This window comes from Carassius carassius, chromosome 10 (genome assembly GCF_963082965.1).
Source record: "Carassius carassius chromosome 10, fCarCar2.1, whole genome shotgun sequence".
NCBI classification, from domain to species: Eukaryota; Metazoa; Chordata; class Actinopteri; order Cypriniformes; family Cyprinidae; genus Carassius; species Carassius carassius.
This window is the reverse complement of record NC_081764.1, coordinates 9,515,325-9,541,854: the sequence shown is the minus strand read 5'-3', so window position 1 is coordinate 9,541,854 and position 26,530 is coordinate 9,515,325. Positions and strand designations below refer to the sequence as shown.

The 26,530-nt window shown below is 37.5% G+C and overlaps 3 protein-coding genes and 1 long non-coding RNA gene across 4 annotated transcripts; 3 read left to right on the top strand and 1 right to left on the bottom strand.

Annotated features, from left to right (window-relative positions):
• The first annotated feature begins 3,206 nt into the window (after nucleotides 1-3,206).
• On the top strand, nucleotides 3,207-3,793 carry LOC132151269 (uncharacterized). Its single transcript, XR_009436356.1, has 3 exons — nucleotides 3,207-3,279; nucleotides 3,380-3,541; nucleotides 3,683-3,793. It is a non-coding gene; the product is annotated as an uncharacterized LOC132151269 (long non-coding RNA).
• A 762-nt stretch (nucleotides 3,794-4,555) lies between these two features.
• Nucleotides 4,556-19,804, top strand: LOC132151723 (ubiquinol-cytochrome-c reductase complex assembly factor 2-like). Its single transcript, XM_059560043.1, has 6 exons — nucleotides 4,556-4,669; nucleotides 7,898-7,930; nucleotides 8,781-8,799; nucleotides 18,476-18,550; nucleotides 18,929-18,998; nucleotides 19,336-19,804. Exons 1-6 carry the CDS (start codon nucleotides 4,584-4,586, stop codon nucleotides 19,431-19,433), a joined length of 381 nt encoding a protein of 126 aa, XP_059416026.1. The 5' UTR covers nucleotides 4,556-4,583; the 3' UTR covers nucleotides 19,434-19,804.
• Nucleotides 19,805-21,636: 1,832 nt separating this feature from the next.
• LOC132151268 (rho guanine nucleotide exchange factor 5-like) lies at nucleotides 21,637-25,605 on the top strand. Its single transcript, XM_059559382.1, has 12 exons — nucleotides 21,637-21,827; nucleotides 22,030-22,185; nucleotides 22,306-22,379; nucleotides 23,087-23,337; nucleotides 23,444-23,604; nucleotides 24,066-24,218; nucleotides 24,305-24,434; nucleotides 24,535-24,609; nucleotides 24,750-24,842; nucleotides 24,925-25,076; nucleotides 25,177-25,338; nucleotides 25,481-25,605. The coding sequence occupies exons 1-12, from the start codon at nucleotides 21,682-21,684 to the stop codon at nucleotides 25,521-25,523; spliced, it is 1,596 nt and encodes a 531-aa protein (XP_059415365.1). The 5' UTR covers nucleotides 21,637-21,681; the 3' UTR covers nucleotides 25,524-25,605.
• Nucleotides 25,606-25,797: 192 nt separating this feature from the next.
• Nucleotides 25,798-26,173, bottom strand: LOC132151267 (mitochondrial import receptor subunit TOM6 homolog). The gene is given in 2 exon segments (XM_059559381.1): nucleotides 25,798-25,931; nucleotides 26,061-26,173. Coding segments are annotated over 2 exon segments (195 nt in total). The 5' UTR covers nucleotides 26,159-26,173; the 3' UTR covers nucleotides 25,798-25,834.
• Nucleotides 26,174-26,530: the final 357 nt, after the last annotated feature.

Sequence of the window (26,530 nt, the reverse complement as noted above, 5' to 3'; positions counted from 1 at the left end):
CAGGAGTAGCATATTCTGATAGACCAACACGCCCTATCAAATAATGCTCCCAGTGCAAATTCACTTTATTTTACATCACTACTCACTCCATATGCACTGTATGAATATGGAGAGCATGTTGACAGATACTTTGTCATCTTTAAGATGTCAGGAGTTGCATATTCTGTAATAGCACCTTTAAGATGTCAGGAGTAGCATATTCTGATAGACCAACACGCCCTATCAAATAATGCTCCCAGTGCAAATTCACTTTATTTTACATCACTACTCACTCCATATGCACTGTATGAATATGGAGAGCATGTTGACAGATACTTTGTCATCTTTAAGATGTCAGGAGTTGCATATTCTGACCAACTAGCCCTATCAAATAACTACTCACTCCATATGCACTGTATGAATACTTTATTCAGTTTATTTTACAGAAGCAGAACACTATGCTAGCCCTAGAAACAAAAATTATAAAAGTACTCTGAATCTGGCAAAACAGTAAATTATTATTTATTCATTTAAAGCCTTGTTCCATTTCAAACAACATTAAAGTTAGGACATTCTGATTATGTGTCAAGTACTACCTACTTTGTTCACATTCACACTCTCTGGCACTTTTTGCACATATATGTAGCACAACTATCTTTTTCATATTTGGCACATTCAAAATGTGCCCACCTACTGCACAAATCACACTGCACCTACAAAAAAATAAAAAGCAGCATTAGATACATAAAACTTCACATCGAGGTACAATATATACACAATTTTATTATACTTTACCATTTCAATCATGCTCTGATCTGCATCTTTCTCAAGCAAGGAGCATACCACGCAGTAATCATCTGCATTCCCTAGAAACAGTGGGTTTAGTTTGTAACTGTGGCAACTTCATTCTTTCTGAGTAAATGAATCATGGTACTCTACAAATGTTTAATTTGTGAGTAAGAAAGAAAATGCATTTTACCATGTAAAAAATGCAGAATAATGTGCTCAAAGCAACATGGAGTCACAGTGTGCAGCGCTGCGCTGCACAAGTGCGCATTTAAAACTTCAAGGCACAAAGCGAAGAAATGTCGAGCGCACAAATCACAAATGTATATCTGTCCAACAGTTTATTGATCATTTGTTTCTTCACAGTTTTTAATTCCAGTTATTGTGCGTTTGATGCCGAGTCCTTGTGATGTGTGATTTAACAGACACACGGTAGCGAGTCGTTTAAAACAGCAACAAACGTAAAATACAAATACAGGAAATAACATCATGTTATGCAAATCAAGCAAGCATGTAAATGGTATTGGAGAGTTTTACCGTGCATCCTGCAGTAAACGGACTAGGCGCGCGCGCTGTTACTTAATGGAAAGTGATTGACAGCCGCAGAGGAGGGAAAACGAGTTTCCGTAAACTTTAATTTAATTATGTAAATAGACTTCTGTATCTCACATTAAGCTATGGAATGGCTTCAGATGACTTTGTGAAATTATAATCTGACCCAAGTCATCCTGAAACTGACGTGCAAAAAGCGGGAGGCACCGAAAAGCGCGCCGTTTGCATTCAGAGGACCCCTGAATGCGTGTATCTAGTATTACAAGAAACCCGTCTATGGCGCGTATGCATTTTTTTTTTTGCTGAAAAGAAGGTGTACATGCTAATATTTACACGTTCACAGGTACAATTATGTTATAAAAAAGGATTAAAGATATCGCAATGCTCACCGTCCGTCAACCGAAGTCTGGATGCCTAGATTTATGGGCGTGGCAACGCAGAACACAATTGTGAGTCTGCACATGCGCAGAACCAGTAAGTAGCACATCTCGATGGGTAGCATGAATCGACAGAACACCGGCCCGCGGCATAGGAGGTATAGGCAAATGCTAAGGGCGCCACTCATCCATAGGGGCGCCAGAATGAGTGAACGAGTGAATTTTTTCTTTTCTTTTTTCTTTTCTTTTTTTTTTTTTTTTTACATATTTTTTTAAATAATAGGCTACTATTTAAAAACCATTAATTCGAAATACTACCAAATAAAGCAAAAAAAAAAAAAAAGTCCGGCTCTTCAATCTTCCCCCGCCCATCGAGTGCTTGAAGTGCGTCAGAAACAGAGCGCGCGCACGATCAGTTGTTGGTAATTTGTTGTGTAGCGTGCCCGACGCCGCGTCCAATGTAGACAGCACTGCTTTTGTTAACACACAGCTCGTAGAAACGGGCCTGGCAGCTCGCGCCAGTTCTAGACACGGTGAAAGTTTCCTGATTGTGACGGAAGGCCGAATTTACATGACACATTATAAATGAGCATAGTCTGCGATAGATACAGTGCCAAAAAGAAGAGAAGAGGATAAAGACAGAGGTAAAGATATGTAGTGAAAGAACAATTTATTGCATAGGAGTAAGATAATATAATTTCATGGCAGTTATTTTTACCTTAAACTTAATGTTAGCAGTTGTTCTGAGTTCTGAGTCCCCAGACTGTGATTTTGTACAATCATGTCAGTTTTAAGACGCATTTTTTATTATCACTTTTTTATTAATGTTTTACTCTACAGTTGTGCAGTTTTGGGGGGACACAGTACAGGCCAAAAGTTTGGAAACATTACTATTTTTAATGTTTTTGAAAGAAGTTTCTTCTGCTCATCAAGCCTGCATTTATTTGATCAAAAATACAGAAAAAAATGTAATATTGTGATATATTATTACAATTTAAAATAATTTGTTTTCAATTTATTATACTTTAAATTATCATTTATTTCTGTGATGCAAAGCTGAATTTTCAGCGTCATTACTCCATTCTTCAGTATCACATGTGACATCCGGTCTATCACATGATCCTTTAGAAATCATGGGGCGCCAGGTAAAATCTTGCCTAGGGCAGCAAATTGGTCAGGGCCGGCCCTGAGTATATCATTCAGTCACTATTTCATATTTATGCCGTTCTTTCTCCCTTTCCCCCCGTGATTTTGTCTATATCGCGAATATAAGACGACCCCCCATTTTTTAGGACAAAAACACCTATTTTTAGGACAAAAAAACTTGTCTTATATTCGGGTATATACGGTAATTATATATTCAATGGTCATAATATTTAACAATATTACTGTTTGTTGTTGTATTTTTCAAAACTTGAAACTGTGTGTGTGTGTGTGCCTATATCAAACAAGTAGCCCTCAAGACTATTTTATCCCTTCAGGGAGCCCTCACTCACAAAAAGGTTGGAGACCCCTGCTCTACAGTGTCTCGCAAAGATGTGTACATACACCTTTTCAATGATCTCTTGCTCCTCTCTGTTAAAAGGTATGATATGCTAGAAGATCTCCATTTTATGGACCCTCTAATTTAAGAGTTACCTAGGTTTGGTAACGGATTTTTTATTTTTTCTCCATACTCCACTCAGTGGAAACAGATTTGTTGTGTAGGACCATGCACCATTTCCTGATAAAGTATGTGTAAAGGAGCTCGAAACAAGTTTGGGATTTCCTCCTGAATACTTCCTGCTCCATCTGAACCAGAACTACAACCAATCTTCCAGAGGCCTGATACTGGCTGCATCAACGAGGTAACTTTCAGCTAAACTTTTTGCCTTGTCATGGCAATACAATCTATTGCACAGTGGAAGTGTATTCATCCTTATTTAAAATAATAATAATAAATCCTTATTTAAGGTAACTTCTAAAATGGGGAAACATTGTGTCCTCAGGTTAGAAAAAGAGACCTGGGTGAAAGTTTCTCTTCAAAATAGGAGGCAGAGAACGTGGAAACGCAGCAGAGTTTGTTCTTAAAGAAATGGGCTCCATGAAGTGCTCTAAAAAGGCTAATTTTACTGGATCTTTTCATTTTTAATTTATTTTTAAAGTTTCAATATTGATATGTATATTAAATAAAAGGCTGTACACAACTGTTTAAACATGAGCTTTATTTCAACAAAACGCAGAATGTACAGAGTCTTTACATTTGTAACCATCCAATTGCTGGGATTTATTGTTTAGGGGTGTACAATGCTCTCAAGATTTTTCACCTGTTAAAATATTTTTTTGTGGATTGGGAAATAACGTTACGTGAATGGCTGAGGAGACATCAAGTCAAAGTCTGAAAGATTTCTTGCCACCCAAACACCCGCTGCAAATAAACCCAGGTTTACAAGGAGATTCCTATAACATGAAAACAAAGGAGATGGTCACATGGTGGGAAATATTTAAAACCATAACGTACGTTACATCTGAGCGTCATTTCGAGTAACGTTATGAGTTGCACGTAATTCGTTTGAAACTGTAATAAACTTTCTAAAATCACTTTTGAGCCCTTCTGTTTTTTTCCCCGCTCATTTTATTTGTGACTTTATATTAGTAATACCGAGCAAGCCAGATGCACTTTGACATTGCCTTGAGATTTCTACGTTAAATAACGAGGTTCACGATATCGCGCTACGGACCCTCGACTGGAACAAACCGTATTGAGACACGTGCGGTTTCACTTTATCAGGAATCAATTTTGAAACGCCGTACCACTTTGGCTCTTCACGGCTTACAGATTTTCAGGACCGTGCATTTCTTTTTGCTGTCTGTGAGTGCATGCAGTGAGTCGTGAAACAGACTTTAAACATGCCTGCCACCAGATACCGTCGATTTCTGAAGCTGTGCGAGGAATGGCCAAAGGACGAATCCAAGAAAGGCCGAGATTTAGGAACGTTTTTATATCGCAAGCCGTTTAAGCATTTAAAACCTTTTTTTGACTATCCATAAATATAATATCGGATAGTCACAGTTGTAATTCGGATAGTCATAATTATAATTCGACTAGTCACAATGATAATTAGAGATATCTCTAAATACTTTATGACAATGTAACCCACCCAATTAATTGAGGTTGTGTTCCGATGTATTTTTTATGTATAATTTTTTTTTGTTTTGATTCTAAATTTTCTTGCCTGATGCATGAAATGTTCAGACATATTTTTTTATTATTTTATTTTATTTATTATTTTGTTTTCACTGGTTGAGGAAAATAAATGCGTTGCGTCGATGGGTGCTGACGTCACATATGCGTCAGCTCATTGAAGAGAGAGTTGTGAGCCACATGTGTGGTTATCATTAATCTAAACCATCGTTGTCAATATTTTCCTAAATGGATGTCTGAACTGTTTTATTGCATCAGGTAAGTCAAAATTGTTTCATATTTTGATAAATAATGTTTAAGTTGGTGTTTGTTCATATAAGAAAATGTGGATGGTTAATGCTGTTCGTAATCGAGTGTAAAGTGTGCCATATACCACATGTGAAATGTTATGCTGTAGAAGTATGCTTGTTAAAACTTGTTTGCACATTTGTGTAACGGGAATAGTGTTTTGAGTTGAAAAGTTATAACTAAAAAATTGATGGGTGCTGACGTCACATATGCGTCAGCTCATTGAAGAGAGAGTTGTGAGCCACATGTGTGGTTATCATTAATCTAAACCATCGTTGTCAATATTTTCCTAAATGGATGTCTGAACTGTTTTATTGCATCAGTGTGGATTGTTTCAACGCTCCGTGACTGTGTTGGATTCGCGCAGTGCGGGAGAACCGCGCTGGATTTCACTGTGGAGGAATTGCGTCATCAGGGACTCTGCCTTCACGAGGAAAAAGAAAGATTTGTTCACCGTTCATTCCTGCAAAGAATCGTAGGAGGCATTCATTCACACAAACTGAACTGAGTTAACTTTATTCACACAAACTGAACTGAGTCAACTTTATTCACACAAACTGAACTGAGTCAACTTTATTCACACAAACTGAACTGAGTCAACTTCATTCACACAAACTGAACTGAGTCAACTTCATTCACACAAACGGAACTGAGTCAATTACATTCACACGAACTGATTGATTATTTGTTTATTCCTTTTATTTTATTTCTATTATTTTGTTTTCTTTGATTTATGAATGATATATTTTGTTCTCAAATGGGGATTTGAAAAGGTGAAAAAGTATTCTCAGGGGATGTGTGAATTGAATTGAAAGTGAAAGAAAAGATTACATTGAATACAGTTACTGTTCAGTGAACTTATTGTTTCATTCATTTTATTATTATTCATTAATTGATTCTCTTCCATATTTTATTTTATTTACCGGTATATATACATTTTTTTTATTTTATCCAGTTAGTACTGTAGGCAACTATTTAAACAAGTGCAGACACACATTTAAGATTATTAAAAAAAAAAAAATTGTTTTGTTGTGTTAATGTAACGTGTGAGACCCCGAACCCGGGACTCCAAATATTAATATAAGTTGTGATTTATTTGTATTTGGTGAGCTCAGACCCGGTAGATATTTTTTTTTCCTCCTTTGATTTTTTTTTGTGGTGTTAAGTCCTACTGATGGGTTACATCCAAGACTAGAGAGAGAGAAAAAAATTTTGGCCTCCAACGTGGGGCTGCGCTTGTTTGACAAAATCGTGTTTTAGTCCTAACTGTTCTGAATATTTTATACAGTATTTTTTTTTCTGTAATTTTTTTTATTTTCCTTTCTTTTCTCTGACAATGGACTTGTGCAAGCAGTATAATTTTGATCCTGAAAGATCTGTAATACTTACAAAAGTAGATCCAAATACTACTCTCGTGGAAGTGAGGAGATGTTTCGATCATCTTGATGAGGTGAAGAAAATAGAGTGGTTAGGTGACAGATTCTCAGGAGAGCTTCTTTGTGAATTTCAGGAGGTTACTACCCCTTTAATCGTCGAAGAAGAATATTTGAATGCAGATGGCCAAAATTTATGGGGTGTTTTGCCACTAGAGGGTAGACAGATCGAAGATATGAAGCCTCACTCTAGCTCTCCAACATCAATACAGAGTGAATATTCAGGTCAAATCTTGGCTAATATGGCTGATCAGCTGTTGGTGCAAATAGAGAGTTTAGCACAACTTCACTGTGTAAATGTAAATGATCTAAGCCAGCAGGTTGCGACTAGGCTTGCACACAAAGTTGATGGTGCTGATAGGGGCCCTTCCACTTCAACCCCCGCTCCAAGAAAGTTTGGTAATGTAAAGCCAGTATCAACGCCTACTGTAGTCGCCAGCTCGGTCCCAAAAGTGTCTTTTGCGATTCGAGCTGATTCACCTCCTGTGGAGAGGAACGCAACTGCGCATGAAACTCCTATCACTTTCACTATACCTCAGGACGTACAGCGTGTAGTGGTGGAACATGTGGTGAAACATGACTCCGATTACCAGGGACATGTTCCCTCACCCCCCAAGTTAAGAATGTTTTCCGGACATTGCCCCAAGCATAATGGGGAAGTTGATTTCATCACGTGGAAATTGTATGCTAGGCAGTTACTCTCAGACACTTCTCTGATGGAGAGGCATAAGAGAAGGCATATTTTGGATAATCTCCTTCCCCCTGCTCTTAATGTTGCCCTAGGAGTAGGTACAAATGCGCCACCAGAAACGTATGTGCAGGAGCTAGAAAAAGCTTATGGTAGTGTCACTGGTGGAGATGAGCTATACATCCAGTTTATTGAAACGCACCAAAACCGAGGTGAGAAGCCCTCTGACTATTTGAGGCGACTCCATTCCCTGATGCAGGAGGTGGTTGAAAAGAGAGGAGTGGTTGGCAAACATTCTGACACTTTGCTTCTCAAGCAGTTCATCAGAGGGTGCTGGGATGAAGTCCTGATAACACAGTTGCGTCTTAAAGATTTGCTATCAGATTCTTTACAGCCTGACTTGAGCTATTCCAGCTTGCTTTTCAAACTGAGGTCTTTTGAGCATGAGAAACAGCTTAAAGAGAAACGTATGAATCTCCATTTATGCATGCCTCCTGTAAGAGCGCAGAGCCAGGTGCATATTACTGCCGATCAGGGATTTGCAGCAAACACTGAGGAAGCACAAGCCAATCGGGCATTGTCAGAACGCATTAAAGAGCTTGAAGCTGAGGTGGCTAAAGCAAAGGCACAGAAGCCAGTTTCAGTGAAGAAGCTGCCATATGACCAACACCAGTCAATTGTGCCTAACAAGAAAATGGGCAAAGAAGGGAAATCACGCCCTGTGCCTCAAACTCAAGCTAAGTCACTGGCCATGAGTGGGTTTTGTTATCGCTGTGGGGAGGATTCTCATTATTTGCAACAGTGCACTAATCCAGTGAATGCCGCCTTGGTGCAGAAAAAGTTGGTGCAGAGACATGAGCAAAGGAGTTTTCCAAATAAAGTGACAACACCCACTGCTCATTTAAACATGGAGTAGCCTCTGTTGTGGAATGAACAGAGGCTGGAGTTGTAAAAGGTTCCATAGAAAACATAAACCAGGTTCCTAGGGGCTTAGTTGGAGAACCTTGGGAAAGTAAGGTTTGGGTTGACGGAATTGAGTGTTGCTGTCTAATTGACACTGGGTCCCAGGTGACTTGTGTAGCTGAATCTTTCTACAAGCAGTATTTACAGCGTAGAGGTCTTACCCCCATGGTAGAATTACTCTGGGTTGAGGGGGCTGCAGGGCAATTAGTCCCTTATCTTGGATACATTGAAATAGATGTGCAATTTCCCAAGTCTGCTTGTGGGACAGATGCAGTGGTTGCCGTACTAGCGCTGGTATGTCCAGATCAAACCTACAATGCTCGTTTGCCCTTGTTAGTGGGTACAAATGTTCTCCGTCAGCTTGTACAAGATTGTAATATGCTGCAGGGAAAAGAATGCCTACTGCAAATGCCCATTAGCACAAACTGGATGGCTGCTTATCGTAATTGTGACGCTACTTCGACACCTTGTAAAGAGGCACAGTGCCTCACCCCAGTTAGACTGTCGGGGAAGAAATCTGTAACGATCAGTAAAGGGGAGAAGTGTGAAGTGACTGGGGTGTATCGAGCTAAAGATTGTGGCCAGAGCAAGACGATGATCATTGACGAACCACTGATGCACCACATTCCAGGTGGTTTAGTTGTGGAATGTAAGTTGATACAAGCTGAGGCTAGAGCTCGAAATAAAGTCAAAGTAGTCATTCGAAATGTTTCAGACCACAGTGTAACCTTGCAGCCAAAGGGAGTGCTTGCTGAGTGTTCAGTGGTAGACTGGATAAAGTCTGTGCCTGTTTTCGATTACACTAGCGTTTCACAAAATACCACTTTCCCGATAGCAAGTCTCATGGTAAAGGCAGCCGATCCTGTGGTTCTAAATTTTGAGGGCTCCCCCATTTCAGAGGAGCTCAAAGCTCGCTTAGTTGAAAGAATAAATTGTGAGGCAGCAAGTGCATTTGCCCAGCACGATCTAGATGTGGGACGAGTGTCAGGCGTGGCACATAGAATAGAGCTAATTGAGCATGTTCCTTTCAAAGAGCGTACTCGTCGTGTCTCTCCAGCTGATTTTGAGGATTTAAGAAAACACTTGTTAGATTTGCTTGCTAGTGAGATTATAGAAGAATCTAATAGTCCATACGCTTCACCAGTAGTACTGGTGAGGAAGAAAAACGGTGACTTGAGAATGGTGGTTGATTACCGCAAATTAAATAAGCTGACAAAGGGAGATGCATATCCCCCTCCCAGGATCGAGGAGACCTTTACATTGCTGTCAGGTTCAAAGTGGTTCACGGTGCTAGATTTAAAAAGTGGATATTACCAGTTAGAGGTGGAAGAGAGTGATCGTCCCAAAACTGCGTTCACTACGCCGTTTGGGAACTGGCAATTTCGGCGTTTACCACAAGGGCTGACGAATTCTCCAGCAACTTTTCAGAAAACCATGGAGAAAGTCATGGCTGGTTTGAATTTGCAGGAAGTTATAGCTTTCCTTGATGACTTGATCATTTTCTCTGACACACTTGAACAACATGAGGCTAGGCTCATGAAGGTACTCCAACGAATCTCCGCTTTTGGGCTGAAGTTAGCACCTTCTAAGTGCAAGTTCTTTCAGACTTCTGTGAAGTATCTAGGGCATGTTATTTCCGCTCAGGGTATTCACCCTGACCCAGACAAGATTTCTGCTCTAACAGAATGGCCCATCCCAAAGACTGTTAGAGGTCTGAGGTCATTCCTAGGCTTTGCTGGGTATTACCGGCGATTTGTTGAAAGCTACTCCCAGATAGTTAAGCCTCTGAATGGGTTATTACAGGGTGAATTTTCTACTAGAGGATGGTCAATATCATCTTACCGTGTTAGGAGTAAAGCGCAATCCCTAGCTGGGAAATGGAACGATGAGTGTCAAGTTTCTTTTGACACTATCATTCAAAAGCTTACAACTGCGCCTGTTCTAGGTTTTGCGGACTGGAAGTTACCGTACATTCTACACACTGACGCCAGCGTCACTGGCGTGGGCGCTGCTTTATATCAAGTTCAAGATGGAAAGACAAGAGTGATCGCCTATGCCAGTCGCAGTCTTTCTAAGAGTGAGAAAAACTATCCAGTGCACAAGCTAGAGTACTTAGCCCTTAAATGGGCTGTGTGTGAAAAATTTCACGATTTTTTGTATGGCACAAAGTTTACAGTGTTAACCGACAATAATCCATTAGTGTATGTGCTCACTACGGCTAAATTGGATGCGGCTGGCCATAGGTGGCTCGCGGCTCTGTCTATGTATGATTTTGATATTAAGTACAGAGCGGGCAAAACTAATGTCGATGCAGACGGGCTGTCACGTCGTCCTCAAAAACCACTTGTGGATGATGCGGAGGCCATACAGATCGATGAACGAGTAGCAAACTTGATAAGCAGGGCAGTATGTGCAGCAACTGAGTTTGAAAACATTGAGCATCAAGCAATCAAAACTGTGTGTTTGCGACATTCGGTGTGTTGCAGGACGCATGTCGTACAGCCGTGTGAGGAGGGAGACCTGCTGGAAGGCAGAGTCATCCCAAATCCCGCTGTCGAGATGCTTCTTTGTAATGAGGATGTGGTTCCTGATGATTTGATAGAACCTGAGCACTGGCCTGGACAAACTAGTTTACCAAGTATGACTCCCACCGATTGGTCCAAGTTACAGAGAGAGGATATAGCCATCAGAAGAGTAATTGACATTGTGGTGTCTGGGGAAACTTTAACTCATGCAGATAAGTTCAGAGAATCTAGAGAAGTGAGTCTAATGCTGAGGGAAAGGACCAGACTAATCTTGGAGGATGGGGTGCTGTATCGTGTGGTATCTGATCAGTATGGACAACAATTCAGGCAGCTGGTGGTTCCCCCGAGTTTCAGAGATAGAGCTCTTGAAGGAGTTCATGATGAATCGGGGCACATGGGGTATGAGAGGACTCTGGAGCTTGCAAGAGGCAGATTTTATTGGCCTAAAATGGCAGAATATGTGGAGAGAAAGTGCAGGACATGTGAGAGATGCGTCAAGAGAAAGGCTCGTGCACAAAGAGCTGCAGAACTAGTGAACATCAAAGCGTATTCTCCCTTAGAATTAGTCTGTATTGACTATCTTTCATTAGAGCCGGATTCAAATGACACCCGCAACATATTAGTCATTACGGATTTTTTCACTAAGTTTTCTTGGGCATTTCCCACTAAAGATCAAACAGCCAAAACGGTGGCTTCGGTGTTGTGGGAAAATCTGATTTGCAGTTTTGGTTTTCCTAAGAGAATACATAGTGATCAGGGGGCTAATTTTGAGTCCGAGCTTGTGAAGGAGTTGTGCACACTAGCTGGAGTTAAGTCACGCACTACACCTTATCACCCGCGGGGAAACCCAGTAGAGAGATTTAACTGAACCCTACTGGATTTACTGGGAACCCTGAGTGATAAAAAGAAAGAACATTGGAGAAAATATGTCCGTCCTGTAGTGCATGCGTACAATTGTACTAGGAATGATTCGACTGGTGAGACTCCTTTCTTTTTGATGTTCGGATGCCAACCTCGTCTCCCAATCGACCTTTGTTTCGGGATTAACCCAAAGGGGCATAATTCCAAAACTCATACTAATTATGTCAGCGAGTTGAAACGAAGGCTGAAGTACGCTTATCAATTGGCTGTTCAAAATGCGGAAAAGAGGCAATTGATGAATAAGGCTAGATGGGATAAGAAAGTGACTGCTGCTACAGTAGAAGTTGGCGATCGTGTTCTTGTAAGAAATGTTAACATCCGAAGAAAGCACAAGATCGCAGATCGTTGGGAATCCACCATCTATGTGGTGGTAAAGCAGCCTAATGCAGAGATCCCAGTGTATGTCATTCAACCTGAGAATTGCGAAGGCCCTGAGCGTGTCCTGCACAGAGATCTTTTACTCCCATGTGGGTTTCTTCCTACCAGTCCTGATGAGAATGATGAGGCTCCGGCTCTCGAAGGAGCAGTTACACGCAGGAGGCGTAAACGTGATTTGGAAGGGGACATGGAGGCTGAATGTTGTGATGAGACTGTGGAAACTGAAGGTCCCAATTTGTCTCTGAATCCTTATGCCCCAGAGTTTCAGTCGGGGAGAGCCTTGCGAGAAGTCTCTGAATCTTTTGTGTCTCACAGTTTGTTGAATGAGCATGAAGTTGAAATGCACCAAGGGGATTGGCAAGGCATTGAATCTGTTGAGGACAACGTGGAAGAGGGCCATGAGACTGTAATCCAACAAGATGTTTCGTCCTTAGTGGATGATGTTAATGAGGTGTCAGTACATCCCGATGAGTTGAGTGCTGAAGGGAAACTTGATTCTCATGTTGAGTTAAGGAGGTCCCAAAGAGAGAAAAGACCCCAAGTAAATTGAAAGATTTTGTATGGAAAGCACAATGTGTGATGCAGAGTGTACATGTAGAACCAAAACCTAATTATTTTAGCCAAGTACTTGAAATGATGCAACAACAAATGAGAGTGCAACAAACTCAAAGCGAATTGTTGTTTAGCCTTGTGGGTCATGTACCAACTTGAGTATCTGATGAGGACATCAGAGTTTCAGCAGGGGAGGATGTAACCCACCCAATTAATTGAGGTTGTGTTCCGATGTATTTTTTATGTATAATTTTTTTTTGTTTTGATTCTAAATTTTCTTGCCTGATGCATGAAATGTTCAGACATATTTTTTTATTATTTTATTTTATTTATTATTTTGTTTTCACTGGTTGAGGAAAATAAATGCGTTGCGTCGATGGGTGCTGACGTCACATATGCGTCAGCTCATTGAAGAGAGAGTTGTGAGCCACATGTGTGGTTATCATTAATCTAAACCATCGTTGTCAATATTTTCCTAAATGGATGTCTGAACTGTTTTATTGCATCAGGTAAGTCAAAATTGTTTCATATTTTGATAAATAATGTTTAAGTTGGTGTTTGTTCATATAAGAAAATGTGGATGGTTAATGCTGTTCATAATCGAGTGTAAAGTGTGCCATAGACCACATGTGAAATGTTATGCTGTAGAAGTATGCTTGTTAAAACTTGTTTGCACATTTGTGTAACGGGAATAGTGTTTTGAGTTGAAAAGTTATAACTAAAAAATTGATGGGTGCTGACGTCACATATGCGTCAGCTCATTGAAGAGAGAGTTGTGAGCCACATGTGTGGTTATCATTAATCTAAACCATCGTTGTCAATATTTTCCTAAATGGATGTCTGAACTGTTTTATTGCATCAGTGTGGATTGTTTCAACGCTCCGTGACTGTGTTGGATTCGCGCAGTGCGGGAGAACCGCGCTGGATTTCACTGTGGAGGAATTGCGTCATCAGGGACTCTGCCTTCACGAGGAAAAAGAAAGATTTGTTCACCGTTCATTCCTGCAAAGAATCGTAGGAGGCATTCATTCACACAAACTGAACTGAGTCAACTTTATTCACACAAACTGAACTGAGTCAACTTTATTCACACAAACTGAACTGAGTCAACTTTATTCACACAAACTGAACTGAGTCAACTTTATTCACACAAACTGAACTGAGTCAACTTTATTCACACAAACTGAACTGAGTCAACTTTATTCACACAAACTGAACTGAGTCAACTTTATTCACACAAACTGAACTGAGTCAACTTTATTCACACAAACTGAACTGAGTCAACTTTATTCACACAAACTGAACTGAGTCAACTTTATTCACACAAACTGAACTGAGTCAACTTTATTCACACAAACTGAACTGAGTCAACTTTATTCACACAAACTGAACTGAGTCAACTTTATTCACACAAACTGAACTGAGTCAACTTTATTCACACAAACTGAACTGAGTCAACTTTATTCACACAAACTGAACTGAGTCAACTTTATTCACACAAACTGAACTGAGTCAACTTTATTCACACAAACTGAACTGAGTCAACTTTATTCACACAAACTGAACTGAGTCAACTTTATTCACACAAACTGAACTGAGTCAACTTTATTCACACAAACTGAACTGAGTCAACTTTATTCACACAAACTGAACTGAGTCAACTTCATTCACACAAACTGAACTGAGTCAACTTCATTCACACAAACTGAACTGAGTCAACTTCATTCACACAAACTGAACTGAGTCAACTTCATTCACACAAACTGAACTGAGTCAACTTCATTCACACAAACTGAACTGAGTCAACTTCATTCACACAAACTGAACTGAGTCAACTTCATTCACACAAACTGAACTGAGTCAACTTCATTCACACAAACTGAACTGAGTCAACTTCATTCACACAAACTGAACTGAGTCAACTTCATTCACACAAACTGAACTGAGTCAACTTCATTCACACAAACTGAACTGAGTCAACTTCATTCACACAAACTGAACTGAGTCAACTTCATTCACACAAACTGAACTGAGTCAACTTCATTCACACAAACTGAACTGAGTCAACTTCATTCACACAAACTGAACTGAGTCAACTTCATTCACACAAACTGAACTGAGTCAACTTCATTCACACAAACTGAACTGAGTCAACTTCATTCACACAAACTGAACTGAGTCAACTTCATTCACACAAACTGAACTGAGTCAACTTCATTCACACAAACTGAACTGAGTCAACTTCATTCACACAAACTGAACTGAGTCAACTTCATTCACACAAACTGAACTGAGTCAACTTCATTCACACAAACTGAACTGAGTCAACTTCATTCACACAAACTGAACTGAGTCAACTTCATTCACACAAACTGAACTGAGTCAACTTCATTCACACAAACTGAACTGAGTCAACTTCATTCACACAAACTGAACTGAGTCAACTTCATTCACACAAACTGAACTGAGTCAACTTCATTCACACAAACTGAACTGAGTCAACTTCATTCACACAAACTGAACTGAGTCAACTTCATTCACACAAACTGAACTGAGTCAACTTCATTCACACAAACTGAACTGAGTCAACTTCATTCACACAAACTGAACTGAGTCAACTTCATTCACACAAACTGAACTGAGTCAACTTTATTCACACAAACTGAACTGAGTCAACTTTATTCACACAAACTGAACTGAGTCAACTTCATTCACACAAACTGAACTGAGTCAACTTCATTCACACAAACTGAACTGAGTCAACTTCATTCACACAAACTGAACTACAAACTGAACTGAGTCAACTTCATTCACACAAACTGAACTGAGTCAACTTCATTCACACAAACTGAACTGAGTCAACTTCATTCACACAAACGGAACTGAGTCAACTTCATTCACACAAACGGAACTGAGTCAACTTCATTCACACAAACGGAACTGAGTCAATTACATTCACACAAACTGAACTGAGTCAATTACATTCACACGAACTGATTGATTATTTGTTTATTCCTTTTATTTTATTTCTATTATTTTGTTTTCTTTGATTTATGAATGATATATTTTGTTCTCAAATGGGGATTTGAAAAGGTGAAAAAGTATTCTCAGGGGATGTGTGAATTGAATTGAAAGTGAAAGAAAAGATTACATTGAATACAGTTACTGTTCAGTGAACTTATTGTTTCATTCATTTTATTATTATTCATTAATTGATTCTCTTCCATATTTTATTTTATTTACCGGTATATATACATTTTTTTTTATTTTATCCAGTTAGTACTCTAGGCAACTATTTAAACAAGTGCAGACACACATTTAAGATTATTAAAAAAACATTTTGTTGTGTTAATGCAACGTGTGAGACCCCGAACCCGGGACTCCAAATATTAATATAAGTTGTGATTTATTTGTATTTGGTGAGCTCAGACCCGGTAGATATTTCTTTTTCCTCCTTTGTTTTTTTTTATGGTGTTAAGTCCTACTGATGGGTTACAACTAGTCAAAACTCCATTTAAGATATCTTCAAATACTTTATAGATATCTTCAATAGATGCGTCATACATCCACAAATGTAATTAGAGATATCTCTAATTAGATTTCGACTAGTAACAATTATAGTTTGAGATATCTGAATTGCAATTCCTCCTAGTCGAATTGCTGTTGTGTGACATCAGAATAAATTTACTCAGCTCCTCCCTGCCTACTCTACTAACTGCTTACAACATAATAAAAGTCTGCTTTTGTTGTCATGGAGAGAAAAGCTACTGGATGAAGTGCTTCATGGATTAATGAATATATCTGGATGCAGCCTTGTGTGGTAAAAGGTCTCCATCGTTTTAATTGAATCATGTTGAAAAATAGACCAAATGCAGTGTAATGTTCAATAAAGGCAGAAAATCACAAACTGCTCGTCTGAATTTATCTATTATATATTTAGACAATGAAAAACAATGCTTTTTATTAATTTTTTTAAAGAAAGGTAGGCCTAATTTGCAGATTTTCTTACCATTCATTCTGACTTTTTTTTAAAATCAGGATTGTGATATATAGACGATAAGAGATATAAATTTTATAACTGTGAGATAAAAAGTAGCTTTTTTCTTTATTAATTAATTTCTTTATTTAGTGGTGGAAACGAGCTTCCATAAATAGCCCACAAGGTGGGAGTATTGTATTGTATTATAGCAAGAGATCCATGATGACTATATTCTGCTGTCTTCAGTGATGAGTGCCAATGTATTCTTTTAGGCAGCGGCTATTTAGGTGTAAATTGCATATTTTCTTAGCGATAGATGATATTTACACTAAGTGCAAAGAACTGTAGATTATATTTACACTGTTAAAATAGCAAGATTTTCTGCTATTTATACTACTTATTTCAAATAGTGGCAATTATCTGCATCTCAGTATTGTAGTACATTATAAAACAGTACGCAATAATAGCGTAGTGAGTGTAAATGATCATTTTAATTAGCTAAACATTTTTAATGGATGCCACCTTACTGGGACAAAAAAAGCCCTGCCTACACCTACCCTAACCAATATTTATTTTCAACTTTTTAATTATTTCCTTAATTTTTATTGAAAATAAATGCCTTTCAAATACGATATGAGATTTTGAAAAAGTAGAAAAATGTTTGGCCAAAAACGGACACGAACACGGGTCTAATGTAGCCTACCAACGAGCACTGCTTTTAACCACACTACAAGTGGCCTTAATCCAACATCGTTTATCAGTCTTAACTGATATCATATGTTGGTGGACGACAGTGTAAGTAGTTTCTGACAACAAATCGGGCTTGCACTTAGTACTGATTCTTTTAACATTATATCAAATGTTGCAACGGCTGACATGAGGCTTATGCATGTGTTCATTTGTAAATAAAGGCTAACAAAATGTAATCCACAGCACACACATCCTATCCTAAAGCCTATTTAAGTCCTCTCTCTATAGCCTACCACTTTTACACATGCTCCAGCTACATTTTTATTTCCATACTTTTGAATTACTTCTGTATAAAACAGTTTAAAATCACCCAAAGACGCAGGACTTTTATTATACAACTCTTTGACAAAATTGCAGATGACAACAGTTTCCAAGCTAGGATTGGTTAAATAAAATGTTTAAGGTGGGGCTCAGCAAAGGTGTATTTGCATGCACATTGTAGATATCTATAAACGTATTTTGACTAGTCAAATTGTTAATTCCAGATATCTACATTGCAATTACGCCTAGTAACAAAGCTAAATGCAGATATCTCTAAATCTAGTTCCTCCTAGTCACAAATCTGATTGGGATATCCATAATTAAATTGCAGATATCTTTAAATGAGTTTTGACTAGTCATAATTCCAATTCAAGATATCTTTAAATATGATTTGCCTAGTCAAAATAAAATTTAGATAGAAAAAAGATATCTGCAACTGTAATTTGACTAGTGATAAATGAATTGCAGATATCTACAAATGTATTTTGGATATCTTTAAAATTTTTGAATTAAAGATATCTTAAATTTTATTTTGACTAGGCAAATCATATTTAAAGATATCTTGAATTGGAATTACGACTAGTCAAAACTCAATTGAAGATATCTCTAATTGAATTTTTACTAGTCAAATTGCAATTTGAGATATCTCTAATTAGAATTTTGACTAGGCAAATCATATTTAAAGATATCTTGAATTGGAATTACGACTAGTCGAAACTCATGGCAATAAAGCGCTTTCTGATTCTGAAGGTTTATTTCCTCTTCAGTGTCTAATATCGTTAATGTTATGCCAAAATGATTTAAGAAGCTGTTCAAATATCTTGCCTTGCCTATGTTGTCTTTGTGTTTTACACTTTAGATTTCAGATCCAGAGAAATGTGATCAGATGTATGAAAGTCTGCCTCGCATCATCAATATAGTGTACAAAGAAAAGGTGCGTCGTCTTTTCTATGTTTCTAGATCTAAACCTTTCTGCGTTTATTGGAATTTTTTTTTTTTTTTTACATCTTTAGATTTATTTCAACATACGTTCTTTAGGAATATTATATTTTAGTGTCTTTGAAAGATGCGTATCTTATTCTTTAGGGACTTTGGAGTAGATCAAGACTGTTACAGTATGTGCGTATACTGGATTTATTGTCAAAAGACCTTTCATCACATTTGTTTTTATTATTAGTGTGGGTTTATATATATATATATATATATATATATATATATATATATATATATATATATATATATAATTTTGTTGGTTTAATTTACCCAAGCCTCTTTAAATAAACGTGACCGAATCATAATGTTTGTTTTTCAGTTTCCGAGGGCAAAAGATACAAGTTTTACAGGTGTAACGGTGGAGGAGTGCCGAATACTTTTGGCAACAGGTGAGGATTTCTTAAGCTCAGCTGTTAGACATTTTCAATTTAACTACATTAATTGGTTGATTTAATTCTTATGCTCACCGGTGCTGCTTTGTTTTTTGTTTTTTTTTCCTTTTAAACTGTAATAGTGATTTCAAATAACTTTTCTAATTTGAGATGAATAGCAGCCATTACTCCAATCTTGAGTTTCACACCATGACATGAAGTGATTCTAAATATGCTTGAGTAACATTTCCTGTGGAAACAGTGATACAAATCATTATTATTATTATTATTATTATTTTTAAATCAATAGAAAGTAAAAAACAGCGTTTTTACTTCTAATTTCTTGGTTTTGCAGGAAACGCGGATGAAGAGAAAAAAGGATTGCGGAAGACACTAATGGAGCGCTTCTCCTCCAAACCTGAAGATGGAACCCCTGAAAAAGCTGAAAAATAATCATCATATTGGCACAGATCTTATTTATTCCCCTTTGCACTTTTTCAAATAAAAGGATTAAGGCATGTATGTAAAAATTCTCACAGCTGCAGCTCTCTTCATGTTGATCTTTCATGTTGAACCGAGACTTCCAAGATGTAAAACTGATTGTTTTATTTGGAATTCTGTGTTAAAGTTGGAGAAATGTGACTAATTCTGGAAAAAATATTGTTATACAATGTTAATCTTCGGTTTTATTGCATATTCTTTCTCTTGAATCCATAATAAAAATATTTTTTTGTATTTCCCATGTAACAGTCCAGTATCTCTCATTTTGATTTCACTGGATAAATGCCATGCTGAATTATGTACACTCTTTATGGTTTTTGCTTCTATATTTGTTTATGCCCTTCATGTTCATGTTTTTTTTTTTCCCTAGATGGTGTGTTTTGAAGAATTATTTACAAATGGTCAATAATAAAAAAAAAAGACTTTCATTGAGGGTTATACACAGGTGTTTTATTCCTAATATATTAATGTGAACTTTTTATTGGCTCAGTGCATGCCCCATACAAGAGTTATGCTGACTTTTTTATATTTATATAATTTGATGTTTGTAAATTTTCATATAATTTATGAAGGAATAACCGAAAGTGCAGTTCAGCTGTAGTACATAAAGCTGATGCACATTGGGGAATTTTAAGAAGATAGCTAGATGATAAAATCTTTGCCGAACCACCACCCTTGCACAGCCACAAAGGTTTATGACGAGATCTTGGTGTTTGGAAAAAAAAAGAAGTGTGGTGTTTTAACTAAATTTCCTTCCAAAAAACCAAGAGTCATGAAAACATTTTTATTCATAAAAAATTGTCAAGAACCAAGCAAAACATGTTAAAGAGCCTATAAAGTGATTTGTGTGAAATGCTGAACTCAAGTGAATTGATGGAACAAGTTTATATAATTCATGGATGCATTAGAACAATTTCATTTTATTGCCTTTCCTTCTCTTATAATTAAGATGCATTGTTCATTTTCTGATATTACATAACGTTTATAAAATATATAATAATTCTTCAGAATTAAAAGGTAACTTCAAAATGACCAAAAAGCAAAATAAAAAAAGCATGATTGCATTTGTGCTCTATTCAGTGTTAGTTAAAATACTGTTTATTTTTATTTGCCTCTTTAGTCATCTTTTTTGGGGTCTGGATTGTCCCTCAAAATGCAGTAGTTGAGGCTGGTAGCGAGGCAGAGCCAGGCCAAGTATGGTACCATGAGAAGTGTTGCAGTGCGGTTGATGGGATACCATCTACCACTAAGTTGTTTTATTCTCTTATTTGTTGTCCCTCGTCTAAACACTTGATTTTGGTGTAAAGTCCTGATGTTCCCTTTCCAGCTGTCTGTGATATTTTGTCATTTTTATTTTATAATCTCTGAATCATATATATCAGTTCAATCTTCTATACAGTTTAAAACCAAATAAAAGGAAAAAAAGAGATTCTTGTATTTCAAATGTGCAGCTGTTTTTTTTTTTTGTATTAATTGTATATAGTAGACTGCAAAAATGTGACAATGTCACAATGCCTTCTATGTTTTAAATTGTATTATTTGATAAACTGGATAGATTTGTCAGTTTTGGAAAATCTTATAATGCTAAAATGCCTATTTACTCTAGTTAAATTACTTAAAATTAACAATGTCATTCATCTTTCATAATATGGTGCATCTCACACTGAAAACCAAATACATATATTAATACATATTTTAATTATTTATTATTAAGGAAATGAAACATAATTAAGTTTTATTTATATGCACATTCTTCGTTTGTTCTTATTAATACAGAAACTGCAACTAACGTAACGAATTAAAAGTGAAATTTCGAGAGCGTGAAGTATTTAAATACACTTTGTTTCATTTACATCTTACAAGAATCATTTAAACAGTGTGCAATGTGATGACGATTTTGTTATCTGACATCATTCTTCAAATAAAAAATGTTACACGTGATAAGACACAGACATTAGGTTCAGCCAATAATAAAGTAATCATCGTCAAAGCAACGCCCAATCAATTGCAGTAAAATTGGTTGGGCGAAATTGGACAGGTGAGAACGCTCTTCTGAATCAATTAGACTCTGGTGACTTGCTGTGTAAAAGCAGTACGTTGACTGCAATAATTCATAATCAGTTTTTTTTTATTCAAATTTAGTATTTAACATTAAAACTCTTGAAAGTAAGTAAGCCACGAGAAGGTTTACCGCTTTCGTATGGCTCATGTCATGGAGGATGAGGGGATCTGGTCCGATAGAGATCTTACAGAAGCATTATTTGGTGACACTGATCGCCCCGGGCTGGATGAACACACCTCTAAAACAAATGTAGAGGACTGTGAAGCGTCTGGTGGACTTTACTGGTATGTTATAAAATGAATGATAAATGTTACATTTGTTCGTTATTCCTATGTTCTAACTTGGCCTGGTATCATAACTGTTCCTATCCTGTTGTTTTACTTCCTTTTAACCGCCTATCTCACAGTAAGGATCAAGACTTGTAATGCATCTTTTAAAAAAGGGTTTAAATAGTGTGAATTTCATCTTGATTTCTCTTTTTGTTAGCACAATTGAAGGGTTGACTAAAGCTCTTGGATCAGTTGCAAGCTTGCAATTATGGGACTTAATGGGCTTTTCTCTGCCTGTGCCATCCCTCTTCACTTGGGAGAGCTCCAGTCTGAAATCTTCTGACATGCACTGTGAGGAGAGTGAGGTGAAAAGGTAATGTTTATGATTCACAAAAAGACATTTCAGGCACCCAGTGTTAACTATTTATTAATGTTCATCAGCCTTTGCACAGAAAATGAAGCAGTTTCTTTTCAACCATTTTCCTTGTTTTAGGGAAGATGCAATGGAAGTCAGTTCTCCGCAAGAAACGTATGTTGCCCAGTTTGAATCGGAGTACATCAACCATTGTAAGTTTACAGATGAATCTTATCAAACGGTCAACCAGATACTGTAGTCTGGTCACATTTCATCCCTCGAAGACTGGGGGGAAAAAAAGATGCCTTTTAAGGGCTGCTGTGTAATATTTGTATTGTTTTCTAAGGCCTCTAAATTATTAATATAATCCAAACTTTGCAACAACAAAAAAGAACACCATCTATTATGTGCTGCTTCTATTTATTTTTTCATTTTATTTTTAGTATAATTCCAAAAACCCACCCCCTCAGGTCTTGGAACACATCTTTTTGCTGTAAGAGCTTTAAAGATTTTTTTTATAAAGTAAACGCACACAAAAAAATATATAAAATGTGTGTGTTCGTGATCTTTTAAGATGAAGACTTACTGGACTGAAGCAGCTTGGGTTTACTTGATTAGTAGTTCTAGTAGCAATGTGGTTTTTTGTTTTTTTAATTAAATGTATGACATATATCATGCTTTTAAGGAATGTTAAAATGTATCATTGTATTGCATTGGATTTTATGTTTTCCCCCCTACAATTAAAACCATAGTGCTTTTGATAACAAAACTAAGCATTAAAACTACTAGGACGTATTGTTGGGAGATGTATAAAAGTAGTCTTTTTTTTTTTTTTTTTTTTCTCTCATTTACATTATTAATTTCATCTTCCATCAGCCGTAAAAGCCTGATATCTGAAATCTCAACTTTGATTTCCTAGCGGTCCCTTTATATCAGGAGTTTTGGATGAGTTCTATGAAGAATGATTTACACAGAGTACAGCACACTGGGTTGTCAGAATTTGTGTCCTCCATATGCATTTCTGGTCTGAAAACTCCCCCTGCGTCAAGCCCATCCTCTGTGTTGAGCCCTCCAGGACTACAGGCCAAGTCATACCCTCTATGGCAGGAGCTACCGCAAGTAAAGCGTCATCTGAACTCTCTGAGTGTGCATGAGATCCAGCTTCAAGAGGTGTGTGTATTGCAGAACACCAACAGGTCTTGCATGCAAATTATGACACTGGTCTGTCTACTGTTTTTCCACAATACTTATCCCTTGTTTTTTGTTTTTGGTCTAGGCCATGTTTGAGCTGATTGTGTCCGAGGCCTCGTATCAGAAGAGTCTGATCGTAGCACTGAATGTGTTTCAGTGCTCCGCAGAACTCAAAGGGATCCTGCCCCGTGTGCAGCACCGTGTTTTGTTCTCCAACCTAAAGGATGTCTGCAGAGTCAGTGAACGGTAAGGATGGATACTTGAATATGCTATTAACTTCTAGATCTTATTTTATACAACCTAGAAGTTGGCATGTAGAATGGTATACATGAATTCAAAAGTTATGCTTGGTTAAGTTTCAGCAAGCATTTACTAAACCGATAAAGTGACTGTATAGACATTTTGTAACTTTACAAAAGATTTCTATTTCAAATAAATGCTCAAAGAAGCCTGAAAAAATGCATCTTGGTTTTCACAATTTTTAACTTTTAAGTGTTTCTTGAACACCAAGTCCTCATTACTAGAATGAGATTCTGAAGACCGAAATGACCACTGTTGGAACATTTTAAGCTTTGCCATCACTAGAAGAAAATTCATTTTAAACTGGAATCTGTTATTTCAAATGATTTGTATTTCAATATTAATTTTTTTTTTTTTAAATTCTTTAACTTTATTATTATATATATATTTTTTTTTGGTTAATTCAGATTTCTGCAGGACATGGAGTCCCATCTTAGGCAGTATGTGGTAATGTCCCGGGTTGGTGATATTGTTTTGAATCAACGGCAATGTTTCCAAAAAGTCTACGTGCCATATATTACCAACATGATGTACCAGGAGGCTCTTGTCGCTCAACTGACGTTTGTTCTGTTTTCATGCATCTTCCATATTGAACATAATTAAATGACATGCTAGCATTCTGATTCCGTCTTGCTCCCCCCACCAGGCAGGAAAATAAGAAATTTGCACTGATCCTGAAGAAACTAGAGGGAGATCCACAATGCCAGAGACAGACCCTGAAGTCTTTTCTGATTCTTCCCTTCCAGAGGATCACCAGGATGACGCTCTTACTTGAGGTCTGCTTTAATTTACACAAGCCAGAGAGATGTGCAGACTCTTCAGAGAACATCCTGTTGCCATCGTTTAGTGAATGTGAACATTTTATGTTTTGCTCAGAACATCCTCAAACGAGCTGAACGTGTTGGTTCTAATGTCCCTTATCTGATGGAAGCCATTGGAGCTGTACGTAAGGTAGGCTGTATCATGCTTTTGCTTTCAAAATAATAAATGCCTTCCATTTATAATATCAGAATTGGATCCTAATTTATTACTTGCTGATAAATATTACGTATTAATTGTTACCATACAAATTAATGCATATAAATGTCTAGATAGTGGAAGAGTCTGACAGGAATGTCGAACTAATGAAGAGGACCGAGTTGCTTATTTGTTTGGACAAGTTAATGGACTTTGGAAGTGTTAAGGTATAAAATCTTATTCCTGTAATTCCCTTTTTGTGTTTTCTGCCGTCATATTTAAAACCACTTTCTTTCTGTTCTCAATCAGTCCGTTCCATTAATCAGCAGAGGGCGTCATTTGATTCAAGAGGGAACTTTCAAGCATCTAATGATTGGCGGCAGTCACAGAGGCTCTACAGTGTCTTGCAAAGATGTGTACATACACCTTTTCAATGATCTCTTGCTCCTCTCTGTTAAAAGGTATGATATGCTAGAAGATCTCCATTTTATGGACCTTCTAATTTAAGAGTTACCTAGGTTTGGTAACGGATTTTTTATTTTTTCTCCATACTCCACTCAGTGGAAACAGATTTGTTGTGCAGGACCATGCACCATTTCCTGATAAAGTACGTGTAAAGGAGCTCGAAACAAGTTTGGGATTTCCTCCTGAATCCTTCCGGCTCCATCTGAACCAGAACTACAACCAATCTTCCAGAGGCCTGATACTGGCTGCATCAACGAGGTAATTTTCAGCTCAACTTTTTTGCCTTGTCTTGGCAATACAATCTATTGCACAGTGGAAGTGTATTCATCCTTATTTAAAATAATAATAATAAATCCTTATTTAAGGTAACTTCTAAAATGGGGAATCATTGTGTCCTCAGGTTAGAAAAAGAGACCTGGATGAAAGTTTTCTCTTCAAAATAGGAGGCAGAGAACGTGGAAACGCAGCAGAGTTTGTTCTTAAAGAAATGGGCACCATGAAGGGCTCTAAAAAGGCTAATTTTACTGGATCTTTTCATTTTAATTTATTTTTAAAGTTTCAATATTGATATGTATATTAAATAAAAGGCTGTACGCAACTGTTTAAACATGAGCTTTATTTCAACAAAACGCAGAATGTACAGAGTCTTTACATTTGTAACCATCCAATTGCTGGGATTTATTGTTTAGGGGTGTACAATGCTCTCAAGATTTTTCACCTGTTAAAATTTTTTTTTGTGGATTGGGAAATAACGTTACGTGAATGGCTGAGGAGACATCAAGTCAAAGTCTGAAAGGTTTCTTGCCACCCAAACACCCGCTGCAAATAAACCCAGGTTTACAAGGAGATTCCTATAACATGAAAACAAAGGAGATGGTCACATGGTGGCAAGTATTTAAAACCATAACGTACGTTACATCTGAGCGTCATTTCGAGTTATGAGTTGCACGTAATTCGTTTGAAACTGTAGCCTAATAAACTTTCTAAAATCACTTCTGTCCGCCGCGAAATGGCAAGCTGAGCTTCTCCATCACTTGAGACCACCTGATCATGGCCCTTCTGTTTTCTTTCCGCTCATTTTATTTGTTACTTTATAATAGTAATACCGAGCAAGCCAGAAGCACTTTGACATTACCTTGAGATTTCTACGTTAAATAACGAGGTTCACGATATCGCGCTACTGACCCTCGACTGGAACAAACCGTATTGAGACACGTGCGGTTTCACTTCATAGACATCATATAGGTAGACGCCCCATCGAACGCTACTGCCTTTTGGCACGAACGAGCCGTGGAGCCGCCATCTTGGACCGGTCGCCAGCTCCACTCAGTGTAACTTGTTTGCCAGGTGCAATGAGCTGTCAGCGCATTAAATTAATCCTATCTCACTGAATACCTAACCAGAACTACATTTGTGTGTGTGTCGCCTTACGTTTTTTTGCAACTGGATC